Source organism: Ambystoma mexicanum, chromosome 14 (genome assembly GCF_040938575.1).
Source record: "Ambystoma mexicanum isolate Mex_15411 chromosome 14, UKY_AmexF1_1, whole genome shotgun sequence".
Lineage (NCBI taxonomy): Eukaryota > Metazoa > Chordata > Amphibia > Caudata > Ambystomatidae > Ambystoma > Ambystoma mexicanum.
Window position 1 is genome coordinate 559,568,425 of NC_090940.1, and position 18,062 is coordinate 559,586,486.

An 18,062-nucleotide genomic window follows, 5' to 3' on the forward strand; every position below is an offset into this window, starting at 1 on the left:
CCCCTTCAACGACGACTTCTTCCTTTTGAGTTGGTGGGAACAATCATCTCGTAAACCACCTGGAACCATTCTCAAAGCTGGTTAGGATTAACCAGGGGGGAAGGACACCAGCTTGTGTGCTTGAAGAACATCTACTTGAACTGAAGTGACTCAATTTTGTCGGCGTGTTCCGACGATCCCATGCAGTGCAGGAGTCCCCGACGTCCTCCTTCTTGTCCCCACGATTGAGGCTCTGGAACAGTGAGATCTGCAGGAACTGCTTGGAACCAACGTCTTCAGCTGCATCTTTTGCTTCATACTAATGTACTGTGCCAACCCGATTGAGAGAACGCTCCTCTCGCAGCGAACGTTCCGGGAACTTTCCCAACTTTCAGGCCTAATCAGCTTGTGACCCAACATATGATTCTTTTTCGTACAAACAAATTCTGAGAACTTTGACAAAGACTTTAGCGTTTACTTCAAGAACTGTTCTTTCCTATCCAAGACACTAGTCCATTGACTTTGGCCTATGCCTATTGAACTGAATCAAGTCCTCTAGTGAACTATAACCCTTTGCACTGCCTATGAAAGTATTTGTGATCTATTCTATTAACTTGTGCCTTTAAATTCCCATTCAAAGTGACTGAAGTGCCCTTTGGCTCCTATTTCAGGGGATCTTAAATTGTTCAGAAACTTATTGGTTTTGTGTTGAAGTATATTTGTGTATAATATTAAGTTGCCTCCTTCTAGGGAATGTTCTAAACGATTGTGTAATAAATTAATAAGTGTTTTACCAAGAAACCTTGAGTATAAATGTCTACTTGAACCACTGTGATTGTAAGACTTTGTGTAACTTCTTGTACTGCTCACATTCCCTCTTGATGAGCCTGGCTGCTCGCTACACAAAACTGTGTAGTACAGACTTATACCAAAGGTTGGTTTTTGCTTACACCTGTAGTCCTAATTGTATGTGATGGTCCCAGAGGGCATTGTATGCAATTCTGCCTAACACTCTGGAACAGCCTCTGTGAAACTTGAGGAGAACCATCTTCGGTTCCGGAAGCACCTCAAGACCTTCCTCTTCGCTTCTTCCTTCGCTTTTCCTCTCCCCTGCTGATCTATCTGGTTCGGCACTGGGCACCTTGCAAGCCTGTGATTTCGGGCCCAGATCCCTGCCCACCCAGCCGCATACCTGCATTGCTTCCTGGCAACCCATGCACTTGGGTCTGAATCTGCAACCCTTTCTGTCCCCTTTCTGCACTTATTAGACATCCGTTGTCTTCGACTTATTCTTGCACTTAACCACCCGCTGGCCGCGCTAACTGTTGTTTTCATCACTTTCCACTCTCCCCCCCCCTGCCCCTTGCACTTCCCCCTTCGCTCTCCCCTGCACTTGCGCGTTCTCATTTCCACTGGGCCTAGTAAGATCATTGTTTGGTCCTCCTTTGCTGGGTTGTGCTCTGAAACACTTGTGTATGGGCATGATATAAATAAAATATCATATAATTATTACACATACTGCTTTCTATTCAAATCTGTAGCATTTGTTAAAATGTAAAACCTTTATTGCCCCCACTGCCTATTATGTTCCCTCATTTTTGTACAGAGCATACTGTGTTCTGTGGCCCATTCCGAAGCAGTTTCTTCAGTTAATAATTCATCTTTTTCTATGATCAAACAGTTTTTCTGTACTGTAATGCGCTTCAAGCTAAATGTTTCTTGCAAATCTCTTAGCAATCTGTAATTACATTTGAGCACATAAAATGCCTGCTTCTCTGGTAATTTATCGGAGTTTCTGCGATCACACTGGCGTTGCAGCAAAGAAAATGCTCGGAGCCTTATTTTTGGCAAATCTCATTTCTAGAAGTTATAACTTGGCGCCCCCGCAGATTTAATTAAGTCTCCGTAAACTCTGTAGCTGTGCTTTACAGGCATCTTACAGGCGAATTTACTAGATTTGAGTGTGTTCTATTAAATAAGAATAAAAGTAATATCTTTTAGGAAAAGCGCAAAAGCATTTAGTGCTGTGACGGTCCGTCAATTAATTCCCAAGCTTATATATTTCTATCTAATGACATGTGTAGTAAGGGAGGGAGAAGTCCTATCATTGGTGCACAGAATTGATGGCGAGTGGGGTTGTGGTCCCTGCTATTTATTGACCATGTGTGTCCCCTTCACTTGGCCATAAGACTGCACAATAACGCCTTCATCTTTCTGTGTTTGGGCCAAAAAGAGAATTCCCAAAAGGGCTGTTCTTACTCTACTTCACAATGCTAGTTTATAAGGTTTGTTGTTTAGAGCATTTGTTTGTCACTGGGATTTGTACTGCCATATGCTGCAATTTGCATAGTTTCCAGGTGCTCTAGCATTTCTAAACTTGGGGATTCTTGGGACACTGTTTAGAGCCCTGCAACATTTTTATTTGTTTCCCCGTTTTTATGTATAATTTACTTTTTTTGATGGACAGAGGGGTTTCTCCTGAAGTCCCTCTGCCGTTGCACCTCTTGTAACCTTCCTTAAGGTATATAGTAGTGGGGAGCCCAGTCCCAGCAGTGCCTCTCAGACACAGAGAGTCGGATGGAGGCAGCTATACTTTAGATTTGGCTTCACTGTGGATGCAAGCCATTTACCGCATTGATATCCCAATGTACTTGTTGGCAGCCATTGGGGCACCAATCCATTTTTTTATATCCAGCCCTTGAACCATTTTGTATTCCTTTCTGTTCAGTTCACCCATGAGAAGGCACAAAATGGCTGCTCGAGCCCACATGGCAACCACAATGGCGGTTTCAACTGGTTTAAATCAGTATGTGTCACTGGGCTCTCCCTCTCACTTCCTGTGGGAATAGTATAGGCTAAGTGGCACTCATGGTCGGTCATCTGACCCTTTACCTCAAGCGACCTCTAGTGATTGGTGGTCTGTCCTCTGGGCAGCCACTTTTTGCAGTGGTGCTTAAAGCCTTGCCTCCTTCTCTTGCTGGTTTTTGTCTGCTACTTGAATTAAGCAGGTCTGCAGACCCAATGTACCCATGATTCCTGTCGGTTTGTAACCCTAAACTGGCCATTCTGGCCCTGGGTATAGTGGTTTAGGCATTTGCCGGTTTGGGATTTTTGCTCCCAGTGGTCCAGTCCAGGCTTAGCACATTATCCTGTGGCCTCCTTATCTGCTGGGTTGAGCCTTCCATATTGAAACGATTTTCTGGGATCTTTACTGCTGTTTCCTGCCATTTGCCGCCAGGGCCTTTAGCTTGGCTGTGGGTCGCTGCCATCCCCTCAAAGGGTGCTGTGAGACCAACGCCCAACCTGATCTGCTGCCTGGGAAGTCTGAATGTGCCCTCAACCATTTACCCTCTTTTGGGCTTGGTTTCTGCTGAGCTGCCACCCTTCCTTGCCCACAGAACTGCAGGAACATATTTGTGGCTTCTCATCTCACCAAAGTCTTTTCCGCTGGGAGACTCTCTTAAGGCGTGAATGTCAACATTGTGTGGAGGCAGTTTGTACCTTTCCTTGGTGGTGTGTGTAGTAGCTGGCTCTGTGTTGAAGTCTCTGGGCACCTGATTCTGTAAATCTCACACAGACCAGAACCCTGTTCGTAACCAGGTTGTTCTGCTGTGTTGAAGCTGTAATTGCCAAACTGCCGACGTGAGTACTTACCTCTCAGTGGTGGGCGATTGTTAAAAATGGTCACCCTCTGAGGAGAGCAGGGGGGATAGTTTGGTCTGTGGTCTAGATTCAATGGTGGGGAGTCTCATCGACATGGGTCTGACGACGATTGAGCATAAGAGGTGCCACCATGCAGGAGGGGAGAACGGGAGGATCAGATAGACTATCTTTGATGCATGGTACGTTCAGATCGTGCAAGTGCACAAGACGTAACAGGACAGGAGAGGGGAGGGGGGATGAAGAGAAGTGCAGGGGGATGAGGAGAAGTGCAGGGGGTGGGGTGGAGACCAAGTGCCCCAGTTGGTCAGAACCGGGTAAGTGCTGAGAGATGCCATTCTCAATAAGTAATTGACCAAGTGCAGTAGTAATGAGGCAGTGTAGGCCCTGAGGCAAGTGCTGGAAGACTGGCGAGGGTGCCGGGGCCCTGTGAGACTGAGGTAGTCCTGACGGCCAGTCGGCATGCTGTGTGGAGGAGGAGTTCCTCCTCCCATACCCCCCCCCCACCCCCGGTCGCTCTTCTTCCCCCCACCCCCGGTCGCTCTTCTTCCCCCCCACCTCCTCTGGTCGCTCTCCTGCCCCTCCCTCCCCTGGTCGCTCTCCTGCCCCCCCCTCCCCTGGTCACTCTCCCGCCCCCCTCCCCTGGTCGCTCTTCTTCCTCCTCCACCCCCCCAGTCACTCTCCCTCCCCCACCCCTACTCCCAGTTGCTCTCCCTCCCCCACCCCACCCCCCCGGCGCTCTACCTTCCCCACCCCATCCCCCCACTTGCTCTCCCTCCACCTCCACCTCCCCATCCCCTACTCGCTCTCCCTCCACCTCCCCATCCCCCCCACTCGCTCACCCACCCCATGCCCCCTCTTGCCCCCCCGGTAGCTCTTCCCTCCCTCTGTCACTCTTCCTCCACCTCCCCATCCCCCCGGTCGCTCTTCCTCCCCCCGGTCACCCCCCCCACCCCCAGTTGCCACCCCCCCCCCCAACTCCTCCGCCTGGTCGCCCCTCCCGGCACCCCTACTCCCCCCCAACCCCCTCTGGTCGCTCCCCCCCCCAACCCCACCAGGTCGCACTCCCTCCCCCACCCCTACCCCCCTGGTCACTCTCCCTCCCGCACCCTTACCCCCCCCCTGGTCGCCCCCCCCACCCAACCCCCCCTACATGGTCGCTCTCCCTCCCCCACCCCTACCCCCCTGGTTGATCTCCCTCCCCCACCCCTACCCCCCTGGTCGCTCTCCCTCCCCTACCCCCCCCAGTCGCTCTCCCTCCCCCCACCCCATCCCCCCACTCGCACTCGGTCCCTCACCCTTCCCATCCCCCACTTGCTCCCCCACCCCCGCTCGCTCTTCCCCCACCCTGCCCCCCTCTTCCCCCACACCACCGGTGGATCTTCCTCCTCCTGTTGCTCTTCCTCCCCCCACCCCCACGGTTGCTCTTCATCCCCCACCCCTACCCCCAGGTGCTATCCCTCCCTACCCCACCCCCCATTCGCTCCCCACCCACCGCTCGATCCCCCTCCCCACTCGTTCTCCCCCCACTCACTCCCCACCCCCCACATGCTCTCCCCTTTTCTGACAGCCTCGCCTCTAACATACCGCCGGTGCATTTTAATATTAACTTTGCTCCGGTAGGTTTTATTTGCCAGAACTTTAATATAACTTCTTTCTTGTGTCTTTCTCTAACTCCTAACCCAGGTCGGGGATCCTTTGTTCGTTCTTTTGGCGGGCTTCTACCGAGAAGCACACCTTTTGGCGCCACTGAGTCTGGGATGTGTCCATTGTGTGGGAGGGGGAGTAGGACCCCTGGACAGGGTTGCCTCAGCAATCCATGTCGCACTCTATCCTGATAGGCTGGAGGGTCTCCTGCCAAGATAACCACTCCACTGTGTGAGTGACAGCTAAACTGTATGAATGGGGATCTTTTTGCATAAAAGAAGGGTCCTTCGGACTGGAAGAGCAAGACGTCGCCACTTGAACTAAGAAGCTGAAGAGGAGAGAAGCCAAAGACATCTGCAACGACTGAACCACCGGTGAAGCCCTGCTGCAGCGTCTCGCCACTTTTCTCCACACAACGAGAGAAGATCTTCACCTGCAAGAGCCTTCTTCCCTTGAGCTGGTGGGGCTAACCAGTTTGCCAATCTCCTTCCCGGACCTGCCTTGGTCGAATCTCCCATACTCTGTACTCTGAGGCCGGATAGCCAGGCACCAGTCCACCCGGACCGTGATTTAAAGGAGCGTACCTTTTATTCGTCGGGCAGCACCGCGGCTGGTTTCATCCCTGGGTAGTGCAGTAACTCGAACCTTCCTCCGCGACGAGAGCCTCTCTTTCTCTGCTGGATCACCCGAACTGCAGGAACTACCAGGAACAACCGCCACCGCAGGAGCCACCTCTTCATTTTAAGGTACATTGTTACGCCAGGCCGCCCTTTCTTCGCGTAGTGCTAGAGGTGTTTTAAATCCTTTACCTACCTGTTCGGTTGGCCACCCCCTCTCTTAACATTGTCTTCAACTTCTGCAACCACCTTTTCAAATTCGTTAACCAAAGACTTGACTGCAGCTAGAAGAACATTTTGCTCCTGGGCCCTTCCCCTGTACCACTGACTCTGGCACAGGCCTATTGACTCTGGTCGCATTTGTTAGATCTGCTTTCTTTAGATTGATTCTCACCGAGAACTGTGTTGGTGCACCTATTTCTTTTAACTACCCTTTCCTTCCCATACTTGAACAATGTGAAATGCCATTTTGCTCACTTTTCATTTTAAGTATTGCCTATACTGATGCACTGTCTTGCTGAACTGTTTCACAACTAATGGGAAGTGTTGCTAGGGTGTATGAGAAACTATTTCTAGATGTTTTCCCTCCCTTGTGAGGAATTGTTAGGGGATCCCTTTTGTGTAGTTTTCACTGTGCCGTTTTGCTCAGTTTTCACTCTGGTTCACTTGGTCTACAATTCAACTTGGGAGTGTGTATATTTTTCCTTAAATTTGCTTGATGACTGATACCTGTGTTTTATTAGAAGTGTATAAAATAAATATATAACTACTTTTTAATACCAAGCTTTGGTCAGTGTTTCCTTGTGCCATGGTACAGTAGACCGATTGTGTAAACCCTGAATACTGCTCATCTCCCTCTTGACATAAGTCTGACTGCTCAGCCACAGCTACCAACTAAATCTTTGTGGTACAGTCTGATACCAAAGGGGATTCATTGCTCTCACCTGTAGTCCTAATCTGGTGTAGGGAACTGCACTGGATTCTGCCTAACAACCCCCTTGCCCCCGGTCGCTCTTTGTCCCCTGCCGGCACCCATCCCCCCGCCCCCCCGGTCGCTCTTTCTCTATTAACCAGCCCCCACCGCTGCCTGGTTGCTCTTCCTCCCGCACCCCCACCGGTCCCCCCTGGTCGCTTTTCCTACCCCACCCCTACATCCCCCTGGTCGCTCTTCCCACTCATCAGCCCTCCTCTCTGCATTCGGTGGCGAGATTACTGCGCCTCCCATTTGGTCGAAGATTTTTTGTTTTTCGACACACGTATTTCCGCATATGTGTATATATATATATATTTGTGGGGGGTGGGTTTAGGGGAATATATGCAGCAAAATGCACCCAACAAAAAAAAGAAATTCGACTCACACCAAAAATGAATCCACCCTCTTCCCCACATGTCTGATTCATTTCTTGAGGTACCTACAAAATTTCAGAATCAAGTTAAAACTTTGCAGAGGGGTTTCTTAAACGAGATGAAGAGCAGGAAAGATGAATGGTGGACTGTGGTTTCCCTTAAAGTACCCCACAAAGCAGGGTGCACCATCCCTCGGCCTAAAGTGGGTGTTGTGGCTGCAGGAAAGTGAATAGGAAGCATGCTGATGGGGAAAGAAGAGGTTTTTATGGGTAGCTCAGAGTGGAAAGCTCTGAGCAAGAGCTGTAAGCAGGTAACGTGGTATTAACACCTTTTAGGGGCTGTTCTGGTGAGGAACTGTTCACGCCTTGGTGGTTACAAGTAAGGGTTTGAACATATGTACAAGGTGTAAACTGTCCCCCAATGGATGTGCTGGGGCCAGAAAGGAACCACCTCATCCAAAAATAGATATTTTTATTTATTTAAAACCCAAACCCAGGGTTATCAAAGCTTTTGTTACAGCATATTATCAGTTACAAGTACAGTCATAAGAGCAGAAGTAAATGGTATCACTCATGTTTGTCAAAAAGCCACGTTTTTACCTGTTTTTTTTAAAGTGTTGGGTACAATTGTTCATTTCTAATGGATGCAGGCAGAGTGATCCAGATAGAGGGAGCTGCAACTGAGAAACTGGCACCTCCCGCCCTTTTGCGCTTATATTGTGGCATGTCCAGCGAGATGGTGCCGCTAGATCTTAAAGAACGTTGTGATGTTTTCAGCAAGATATAAAACGGGCAGGGGTGGTGGTTATGGGAGTCTTTACCGTCCTCAGTCACGGGGCAGTCTCAAACAAATTTTTTAGCTCGCTAGCCCTTTCACAGAAGAGAAATAGCCACAACATATCAGTCTATGTCCTGCCCTAGGACAGTCCAGCACCGAAATGCCAGGCAATTCTCTTCTGAACATGCATACAAACAGCAAACCCAGACAGCGTTTCAGCCTGGCTGGGCCTCATCAGTGAGGCGGAGCTGTGCCTCTCTAAGAACAGTGAGCAAGGGGTCCACGTCTGGATTACCCTAGTAACTAAGGGTGAGACCCAAAGTTACTTTTTAATTTGCAAAACAGGGTGGTTCTGGGAGTCTCTCTACTGGCCTCAGTCTCGGGGGAGTCTCAGCCAGATTTTTTTAGCACACTATCCCCTTCACAAACGCCCAGAATCCCCCTTGTTTTTTAGCGAGATACACTCATTAAGGTATACGGGTGCATTATTGTAAATGCACTTGTGAGTCAGGGTGAGCGACTTTAACTTGTATGGGCAGCCAATGGCCTCGTCTGATTCAGGAGATGTGGTTGCTGCATTTTAAGCCTACAGGGGCTTGTAGGGCTTTGTTCTGTAACAGTTGCAGTTTGGAAACGTTTGTAGCTGAGGTGCCCACGAGAATATTGCAGTAGTCCCAATTGCGCTAAGGTCAGGCAGTTTTGGATTGACAGGAATTGTCTGCTTAGTGAGATATGTTTGGAGGTGTAAGCTTGGCAGAGGATAAGGTATTAATGTGCATAGCCATTGAGAGATCAGCTTCTAGGTAGAGACTCAGTGTTTCCCTGTTTCAGTACAGGGAAGGAAGTGCCGTCGATGAGTGTGGAGGAGTAGTTAGTGTCAAGAGATTTCAGCCGAGCAGGGATCCCACAATGAGGATGTGACAAGGCGGTGGAAAGGAAGGAAGATCCGAGCCAGGACAAGACCTCTAGCAAGAAGCCAATCAGACCTTGGGGGATGAGGTCATAATGTAAGGAGGCTACAACCTGGGAGACCTTGGGGGATGAGGTCATAATGCAGGGAGGCTACAACCTGGGAGACCTTGGGGAATGAAGTCATAATGGAGGGAGGCTACAACCTGGGAGAGACAGACAATTGGACCAATGGTAATGCTCTAAAACAAGAAAGATTCCAAGGATGTCATGCTGATGCAGGTCTCTGGTGTTTGTCTTTTGAGTTAGAGAGAAGAGTTGGAGGAGGGCCTGGGGCCTGAGGAGGAGGTGACCTATGAGTGGGCCTATTGACGTCCGACCATAAGGAAACAGTAGTCCAAGTTGCACCCGTTGTGCCCTATCCTGTCATAACCCGTTTATAGAGACTTACTAAGACATTTATCCCCAAAGAAGATGTTAGCCGTGAGAGAGTTGCTCCTGACGGCCCTAACGGCACTTGAGACCCAGCTGGAGGCATCTGTCATCCGGAAGCAAAGGTGAGCGTCGAGTGAATGAGAGGAAGACTGAATGAACAGAGAGGCAGAGGACCGTGCTAACAGTTGTCCAGGAAGCCTTCCCAACAAGGGGAGGGGCTGGGCCAAGGAGGCTGGAGTACAACCAACACCAGTGAGGGTGTGAGCTGGAGACCTCCTCTCTGGAGAACTATAGAGAAATGAATAGGGAGGCTTGAGAGACAATGGGGGACTTTAAGGAATTGATGATGAATGATCCCTAGGAAAACAGTTTCCAGAGAATAAAAGGCAATAGAGTCTCATCTCCTGGAGAAGACTCCCGATCACTGTTAGCCTCAACAGAATGATTCGTGAACAGGATCTTCACCTTTTTGAGAAAGAAAAGCAAAAGGCATGTTGTCCCCCATTTTCCCCAGAATTAAAGAAGCTTGATGTCTCTGCAAATAAAAGTCAGTAGGTCTAAAGTGTTGAAGGCTACTCTTCTCATTTCCAAGTACCTACAGAGGAGCTCTGTTTTATCATCGAGACACAGGCTGTGCGTAGCCATCCAATTTTTAATGGTAATGTACACTTTGTTGATTTTGGCAGGTTTCTGTTTGTAGTCGCCAGATATAGGGATAAGAATTTGGGTGTTGCAAAGTTTGTATAAGTAATGCCCAGGGAATCAAGGACAGCAAATAGGGGTTTTGTTTAAGTGTTATAGCATGTTGGAGATGGGCAAGATCCCTGGGGAACCCGAACAGTTGCTGAAATGGCATCTGCTGCTTCTTCTCCAATAGTGACTTGTGTGGGGTTACCTTGCTGCAGTAAGGTGGGGTTGATACTTTTGAGGTCATTCCTCATTAGTATGCTTCTCTGATAGTGAGGCACTGTTTATGAGAGAACCTTTTAGAGGCCCATAAAGTTTTTTTGTGCCATTTACATTATTTTTTATAATACACGAGGCAGAGTGTAGAAGACTGCACTTCTGCCATTTTAGGTCTGTATTCTACTTCCCCACATACAGCGGGAAAGTACAAAACAAAATGTGCTTTTAATGCCTTAGCACCACAATGGCTACCATACTGGTACATTGGGATACAAATGCTCTAAAAATAACTGCACCGCTGTTGTAGCTGAAACTAAATCACAGCTCCAACCAGCCTGCTCTACAACACACTATTAGAGTGATGGATTCAAAAGCACACCTGCACTATGAGACCTATTATTTACCGGATAGCACATGAAAAAGGGTTACAATGGCTGGGAGTGTTCTACAGAAGTTCCTCTGTTAACCAAAATAAAGCCACAGATCCAGGAAAAAGCAACAGGGAGAAGGAAAAATGTTTAGGGGTCCCACGAAATGGTATACAGGAACCCAAATGTGAAATTCTTTCCTACAGCTGGTGTTTCAAATTCAAGTTTTTCTGTTTTTTTTCCAGCAATTCGCTAGTGTTGGTGCTGTTACTTGCATAACGTTCTACTTCTGTACTGATCCGTTTTGAATGCTTTTGGTAGCAAGCCTTTTATAAATGTGTATCGAAGGGGGGTGGTGTCTAAATCAGCAAGAACAAGTTGCTCACTGGTTGTTGTTGTTGTCCCATACAGGATTTTGGCGATGGCGGCGCTTTCCCAGACATTCATGTGGCACAGTATCCATTGGAAATGGGAAAGAAGAAAAAAGCATCCAACGCTTTGGCAGTTCAAGTTGATGCTGAGGGGAAAATCAAATATGACTCAATTGCTCGTCAAGGTCAATCGAAAGACAAGGTGAGATGTTGATCTGGTCTTTGTGTCTGTGATATGAGGGTTGGAATGAGGGAAGCTCTGTTGTAGCGGTCTTGTAAATAATTGTATGATGAGCACTTTATCTTCATTTGTCCTCTCTACAAATTAAAATGCTGACACCAGTAGATATTGCTGATTGGTGCATTGTACTACCATAATCCACATGCTTCTTTTAGTTGATGCTTGTTTTCCTTGCTTCCTAACGGAAGATTGGAGTTATACTGATCCCAGCGGGTGAGGTGACAAGTGCCGGTTCCAACAGGATATTATTGACCAGTGCCAGTTTATAGCTCCTGGGTTGAGTCCTTCTGACCATCATTGCCACAATAGAGACACTATTGTAATCCGATTCACCTAACTCCTCTGTTTCTGATTATGGAGTAGATGTCCTTTCCATATTACTGCTATCCACATGTATGAGCCAACACAAATCCTTTTTTCATAAAACGTTTTGGTTGTCTTAAGTCTCAAGAAGTCAGGTTGTTCTGTTTATACTCTTTCCTTTACATAGGATATGTTATGGCACTTTATAGTCTCAAGCCCTTTTCTTCCAAATATCTTTCTTACCCTGAACATCACTGTCCATATGAGAGGGCTCCGCTTATACTGTACTTTGCTGGTACAGATCGGAGCTCTGTAGATTCAAAATTAAGATTGAAGCTCTCAAGGTGGGGGATTTCCTTGATCATACTGATGTGAGCTCTGCAGTTGTAGTGCCCATGATGGTTCTGATTTAGATGGTTGGACACCGATTATTGTATTGATTGATTGCGGTACAGTTGAGTATCTGCAGTCGTACTGATCCATGCTCTTTAGGTGGCCATTCAAGCTAGTACTGATTGGAATTCCTTAGGTTTGGCACCTAAACAAACTTGACACAGTTCAACTCTTTCAATATTGACGGTAACAGAAGGAAGTGAAAATGCTAGGCATTTACCTTGACTCCTCTTTAACATTGACTAAACAAATCAACGGGACATCCTCGACAACCGCCTACACCTGCAAATTAATAAATGTCTGTAGACGTTTCCTGTCCACAGTTAACTGCATCACAGAGCGCCAGGGGACCACTCCAGTGGTGATAGTGCGTGGTACAAATATCCTTTAACATTAACATAACATCACTATAGCCAGAGCTCGAGTCTTATCTAAGTTAAACTATTGTAATGCCCTTTATCTAAGCACCAACCAGTGCAACTTTAAAAAGTTGCAAATATTGCAAAACAATGCGCTCAGATCTGCAATGAACTTCCCTAGATCCCACCACAATTCTGAGCTAAGACGCAGTGCACGCTGGCTCTCTATAAATCAACGAATAGCACCCAAAGCCTTATCACTCACCCACAAATGCCTCACTTGCCTAGCCCTGAAATACCTGAGTGACAAATTCTCACCTAACCTCTGACCGACCTACTAGTTCCTCCCAACTACACTGTCTTAAGGTCCCTAGGTTCAAGCTGCAAAGGTCAGGGGGCAGCAGCTTCCCAGTTCTAGCAGCCAAAAGATGGAACACATTGCCTGTATCCCTCAGAGCAGAACCATCCTACTCCAAATTTAGGAACAACGTAAACAGATGGCTCACCTCACTGGAATCATAACAACCTGCACTCTATTTAAATTTCAACGCTTCAATTATATATAACCTGTAATATATGTACCTATTTCGCTGCATTATGTTATCGTGTAATTATGTAACTCTATTTGACCTCCTATTGTCTCAACTGTATAATGTGTAACAGTTGTACCTGTAAGAAAGGGTTTGGTGCGCTATATAAATAAAACAAATACAATAAGGTACTTTTCAGAACTGGCCAGGTAGACACTAATAAAGGTACTAATGGAAGGAGCTCCTATTTTCCTACCATTGGGAGCATGGTTTGGGCACTTCAGTTGGGCATGCGTGGTGGTTATAAACACAACTTAAATGAGCACTGTTTGATATTAAGTCAAGTTCTCCAGGTTAGGCAAAAGTGGTACCAGCCTGTGCGATACTCGCAAACTGGTACTGATTTGTATTCCCCAGGTGGGGCTGGTATAGTAAGTGCCAGCCGTGCAGTGAATGATTCAGCTTGCTTTCATTGTTACTTCAGCCAGTCATTGAGATGATCTTGGGACTTGAAAGTGGACTGATTTCTAGAACCTACTTGTGTGCGTTGGATCCACATTCCTTTGTAGTCAAATCATTTCACTGTAATGTCTCTCCAACAACATATGATGATCCCTGCAGTGTAGAACAAATATCACTATGTACGTTTCCTAGCAGAGTGTGATTCTAAAGTCCCATAGTACAATAATTTCATTTTTTGTTTTAGGTGATTTTCAGCAAGTATACAGATCTTGTGCCAAAGGAAGTAATGGACGAGGATGACCCAGACCTTGTGCGACCAGATGAGGAGGCTGTGAGAGAGGTACATGGGGCAGTGGATGGTCCTCACAGAGGATGGATTTGTTGAAAACCATGTCCAGTCTTACACTTATTGTCCCTGTTATTGCAGTTAACTGAGAAGACGCGACTGGCACTGGAGAAATCTGTCTCCCAGAAGGTGGCTGCTGCTATGCCAGTGCGGGCAGCAGATAAGCTGGCGCCGGCCCAGTACATTAGGTATGTGAACTAAGTGTCTTCACTCAGAGAAGAACAGAAGCTTCCTATATCGTACATGTGTGTAGTGTGTAAATAAACCCATTCCTGCTTGAGGTTGTCATTGCTAAGTGATCCACAAAGCAGGCAGCATAATTATGAATTAAAACATGTTGATTTATGCAGTGTGAAATGTCCTCAGCTAGTTGTAGTGATACGTAACTAGCTGTGTTTTAAGGTATCAAAAATGGAAAGCTTTTCCTAAATAGACCCACTGTAACTGTAGCACAGCAGATCACAAGACATTGACTGCTTTAGTGTAGCATGTTTTCTTTCTGCCAGCAGTATCGACAAGAGATGGGATCCTATCCAATTTTTGGGTTGTAAGGTGCTCTGGCATTGAACTGCTTCAGAAATGGAGACTGTGGACTCTAGTTCTAGATGTTTCTAGTGCTGGGGTGAATGACCAACAATATGTATTATCTAGACGGTTCTCCCCATGTACAAGAGGCCCATGTGGATATAAGATATATTCTCTTGGAATGTGCGTTTGCTCTTCTTGGGATGAAGGAGACCCCCATTCCAGGTTTTTACCTCCATCAGGCGGGCCCCTCCCTTTTAAATACTCCTGCCTGAGTCAGATTTTCTTCAGAAGCATGAAATGTTGTCTCAGAGGGTTAATTTGTCATGTTGGCGAACAGCTCACATGTTTGGATTTAATTGGTTTAAACTATCTATAAAAAAGGGTAGGAAAATGCTCATAGAATTAATGTTAAAATGCCCCTGGAAGGTTTGATTCAAAAGAAATGTAAAATGACAGCAGATCTGTCACAGGTTTTTACACACTCCTCCCTGATGGCTACACGATCCTCTAGGTGCACAGAACCAACCGTCCCGGTGGGGGTGTAGCCTTGATCTTCCCAAAGTGGATCCCTGCCTCTATCATTCCTATGCAGGTCTATTCCTCCTTTGAATGCCTGGTCTGCAGGCGTCAGCTCTCTCTCCTGGCAGCTCTCTTACTGTGGTTAATATCTACCTTCCGCCTGGCCAGGTAAGCTCCTTCTCCAAGTAGGCAGACCTCTCCTCCTCCCTCCTTGCCTCTACCCCTCCACCTCGGAGACCTCAACATCCACCTAGATGCTTCCTGTCCTTCCTCTGAACTCTTTCGCAACCACTGCGATTCTCTTTCTCTATTCGTCCCTCTTGCCCAACTCATTCTGCAGGGCACACCTTGAATACTCTGATCTCCTCAGACCTCCCTCTTTCTAACCCTCTCACCACTCCTCTCTCCTGGAGTGACCACTTTCTCCTCTCATCTCTCTCTATTCCTCAGGCCGATCCAACTCCAGCACTGCCACCCACCTTCTCGGTCATCCGACTCATGAAGCGTGTGTCAGTTGAGACTTTTGCCGCCACTTTCAATCCCCCTCTTGCACCTATGGCTGACGCACATCCTGACAAAGCCCTTTCCAACCTCCATTGTTGTATCTGACACACTCAATGTACTTGCCCTTCATGAGGATCTGCTTGAACCCCAAAGCCAAGTGCAACTCTTGGTACGACTCAGACCTTGTCAGCCTTAAACGCAAGTGTAGGGTGGCTGAAAGGAAATGGAGGGCATCATGTGCATCTTCTGACGAACTGGCCTGCCGCCTGCTCCAAAAGCAGTACCGACTCTGTCCACACTAAGAGAGCACACATCCAAGCCTGCGTCTCTGCGGCATCCAACAACTCTGCCAAACTCTCTACAATCTGCAATGAGCTGGCCTATCCTGCTGCAGTCTCTACCTCTCCTGTTCCCTCCCAGGCCCTCTGCACGGCCTTGGGTTCACATTTCATCTCCTAAAACCCAGGACATCCCGTCCACCCTCTCTTCGCTTTCCTCCTTCTTCCTCTACTTCTGGCCTTCCTATGGCCGCATCTCTCCTCCTCCCTTCCCTTCTCCTCCTTTCCTTTGATCACCCGTGACAATGTTTCTAGACAAGTCCGATCTGTGAAAGTTTTTAGGTTCTTCCTGTTCATCCAAAACCATCAAGGACCACAATGACACCCTTGCTCTAGCCTTGGCCGATTTCTGCTACCACTCTTTCGCCACGTGAACCTTCCCCCTCAGCCCTGATGCACTCCCTTGTGCAGCCTCTTCTTAAGAAACCCTTAGCCGACACCTCCTGGCCGACTAACTATTGCCCAATCTCCATTACTCCTTTCCTGGGCAATGTCAAGCTGAGAACCTGGTGTCTGCAGAAGCTGCTGAACCCCCGACAATCCACCCAAAATGTGGCACTCTGAGCTGACAAAAATATAACTGCTCAGTTTACCTCACTTTCAGGGGAAAGGGGGAAGGGACAAAGAAACAAACACCAGGCTGGAAGCTATCAACTCGCTGGTTCTTCACCTGTAGTTAAAAACACAAACATGCAAAATTCCTCATTACTCATTTATCACTATACTAACCTTAAACTCTAAATCCATAATCAAAATAGTTTAAAAACCATACCTGGTTCTTCTCTACAGAATGCCCAGAGAAGTGAAAAGCAGACAAGACTTCCTTACTTGAGGACCAGAATCTTATAGAAAACTCAGCCTTTTCCTTAGGTCCATGAGTGTAAATTAACTTTGTAGTTGTAGTTAGTCTGCTCAAATCAAGATTCTTGAACTAGGTCTTCAAGTAAGATTAATGAAGTTCTTTTTAGTTCTGGTATTGGCTTTTAATATTTTCTTTGTCGAAAGTATTTTTCTCAAGACGAATTAAACTTGCGCTGAAATCTTCACGTGGAAAGCCAGAAACCGCGGGAAGAAAAAAAAATTCACGCGCTTCTTCTCCAAATCGCGGGAAAAACGCACACGCGTAAAAACGCTCTCGCGCTATAGTCCAAGACGCGATAAAAATTACACGCGCTATCCTCCAAGTCGCGGGAAACACGCACACGCGCTGACGCCTCAATTCGCGGGTAAACGCACTCGCGCTAATGTCCAAGACGCATAAAAATTACACGCGCTTTCCTCCAAGTCGCGGGAAACTCGCACACGCGCTGACGCCTCAAATCGTGGGTAAATCGCACTCGCGCTGATGTCCAAGATGCGATAAAAATGACACGCGCTTTTATCCTAGTCGCGGAAAACACGCACTCGCGCTGGCAACTCAATTCGCAGGTAAACGCGCTCGCGCTAATGTCCAACTTACGAATTGATAAGTACACGCGCAACATTCACACGCGCTTATATTATCTCGCGGAAAAACCCATTGCGTAAACGAACAGTATCCGCGAGTCCAAAGTACACGCTCGCGCTTTACTCTCACACGCAGACACACGCGCGGGTAAAAATTAACGGACAAAAAACTCTCGCGCTAGTTTGATTTAACTTGTAGCAATAAAAACAAACGTATGCGCTTCAACCTTTTTGATACAGATTTGATTTCAGTCTCATAGATAAATATAACCTTTTTACACGTTCAACAAATCTGGAAAGTCACTTATCTTGAAAAAGACTGGAAAACTTCTTTCCTCAGAAGTTTCTGACTCCTGTCCTGTGTCTCCACCAAACTCCAAACATGACTCCTGTTTCTTTTTCAGATCTTCCGCTCTACCGCTAGAAACTTGTCACCCTTGACAAAGTTAAGCAGGAGCAACAAGGCACACGACCTCTCAGCTGGGCTAGGACGATGAAAGGCAGTTTAGAATGTTCATTGTCCTCCCTATAAACAATCTCCAGCCAATCAGAATTTTGACTGAGAACCTCCATCTTGGCTTGGGGCATTCTCCATAGACTGCAATGAAGGTTAAGGGCAAAATTTGGCTGTATAAAAATATAACCCATATTAACTTCCTACCTTTCTAAACTAAATATGTGTCTCCCCTGACCCAATGTAAGTGAGTATATGATACTGTATGTAAAGAATATGTCACTCCAACCTGACAGTACTTGACAGGCAAACATTTGGTAAAGCTGGCCATCTCCCAAGTTAACCCCCACACTGAATCCGTTGGTTGTCTCCATGACCATCAATCTGGCTTCAGAGCGGGCAGAAGCACGGAAACTGCTCTCCTGAACATCCGTGAAGACCTGCTCTCAGACCTCGACACTAACCATCCCTCTCTCCTTATCCTGCTTGATCTCTCTTTTGCTTTTGATTCTGTCAACCATGCCATCCTGCTCAAACGGCATCCGTGATAACCTGGGTATCACTGATCAGGCCCTGGACTGGCTGAACTCCTTCTCTCTGGCCGACCTTCCCAGGTCGAACTT

At 47.2% G+C, this 18,062-nt stretch overlaps 1 protein-coding gene across 2 annotated transcripts in view; it reads left to right on the forward strand.

Annotated features, from left to right (window-relative positions):
• Positions 1-18,062, forward strand: part of SNW1 (SNW domain containing 1) — a 300,010-nt gene that overhangs the window by 108,124 nt on the left and 173,824 nt on the right. For both annotated transcript variants that reach the window (XM_069637912.1, XM_069637913.1), the window contains exons 3-5: positions 11,057-11,218; positions 13,549-13,644; positions 13,732-13,838. In XM_069637912.1, coding sequence (XP_069494013.1) covers positions 11,057-11,218; positions 13,549-13,644; positions 13,732-13,838 — 365 coding nt within the window. The remainder of the gene's footprint in view (positions 1-11,056; positions 11,219-13,548; positions 13,645-13,731; positions 13,839-18,062) is intronic.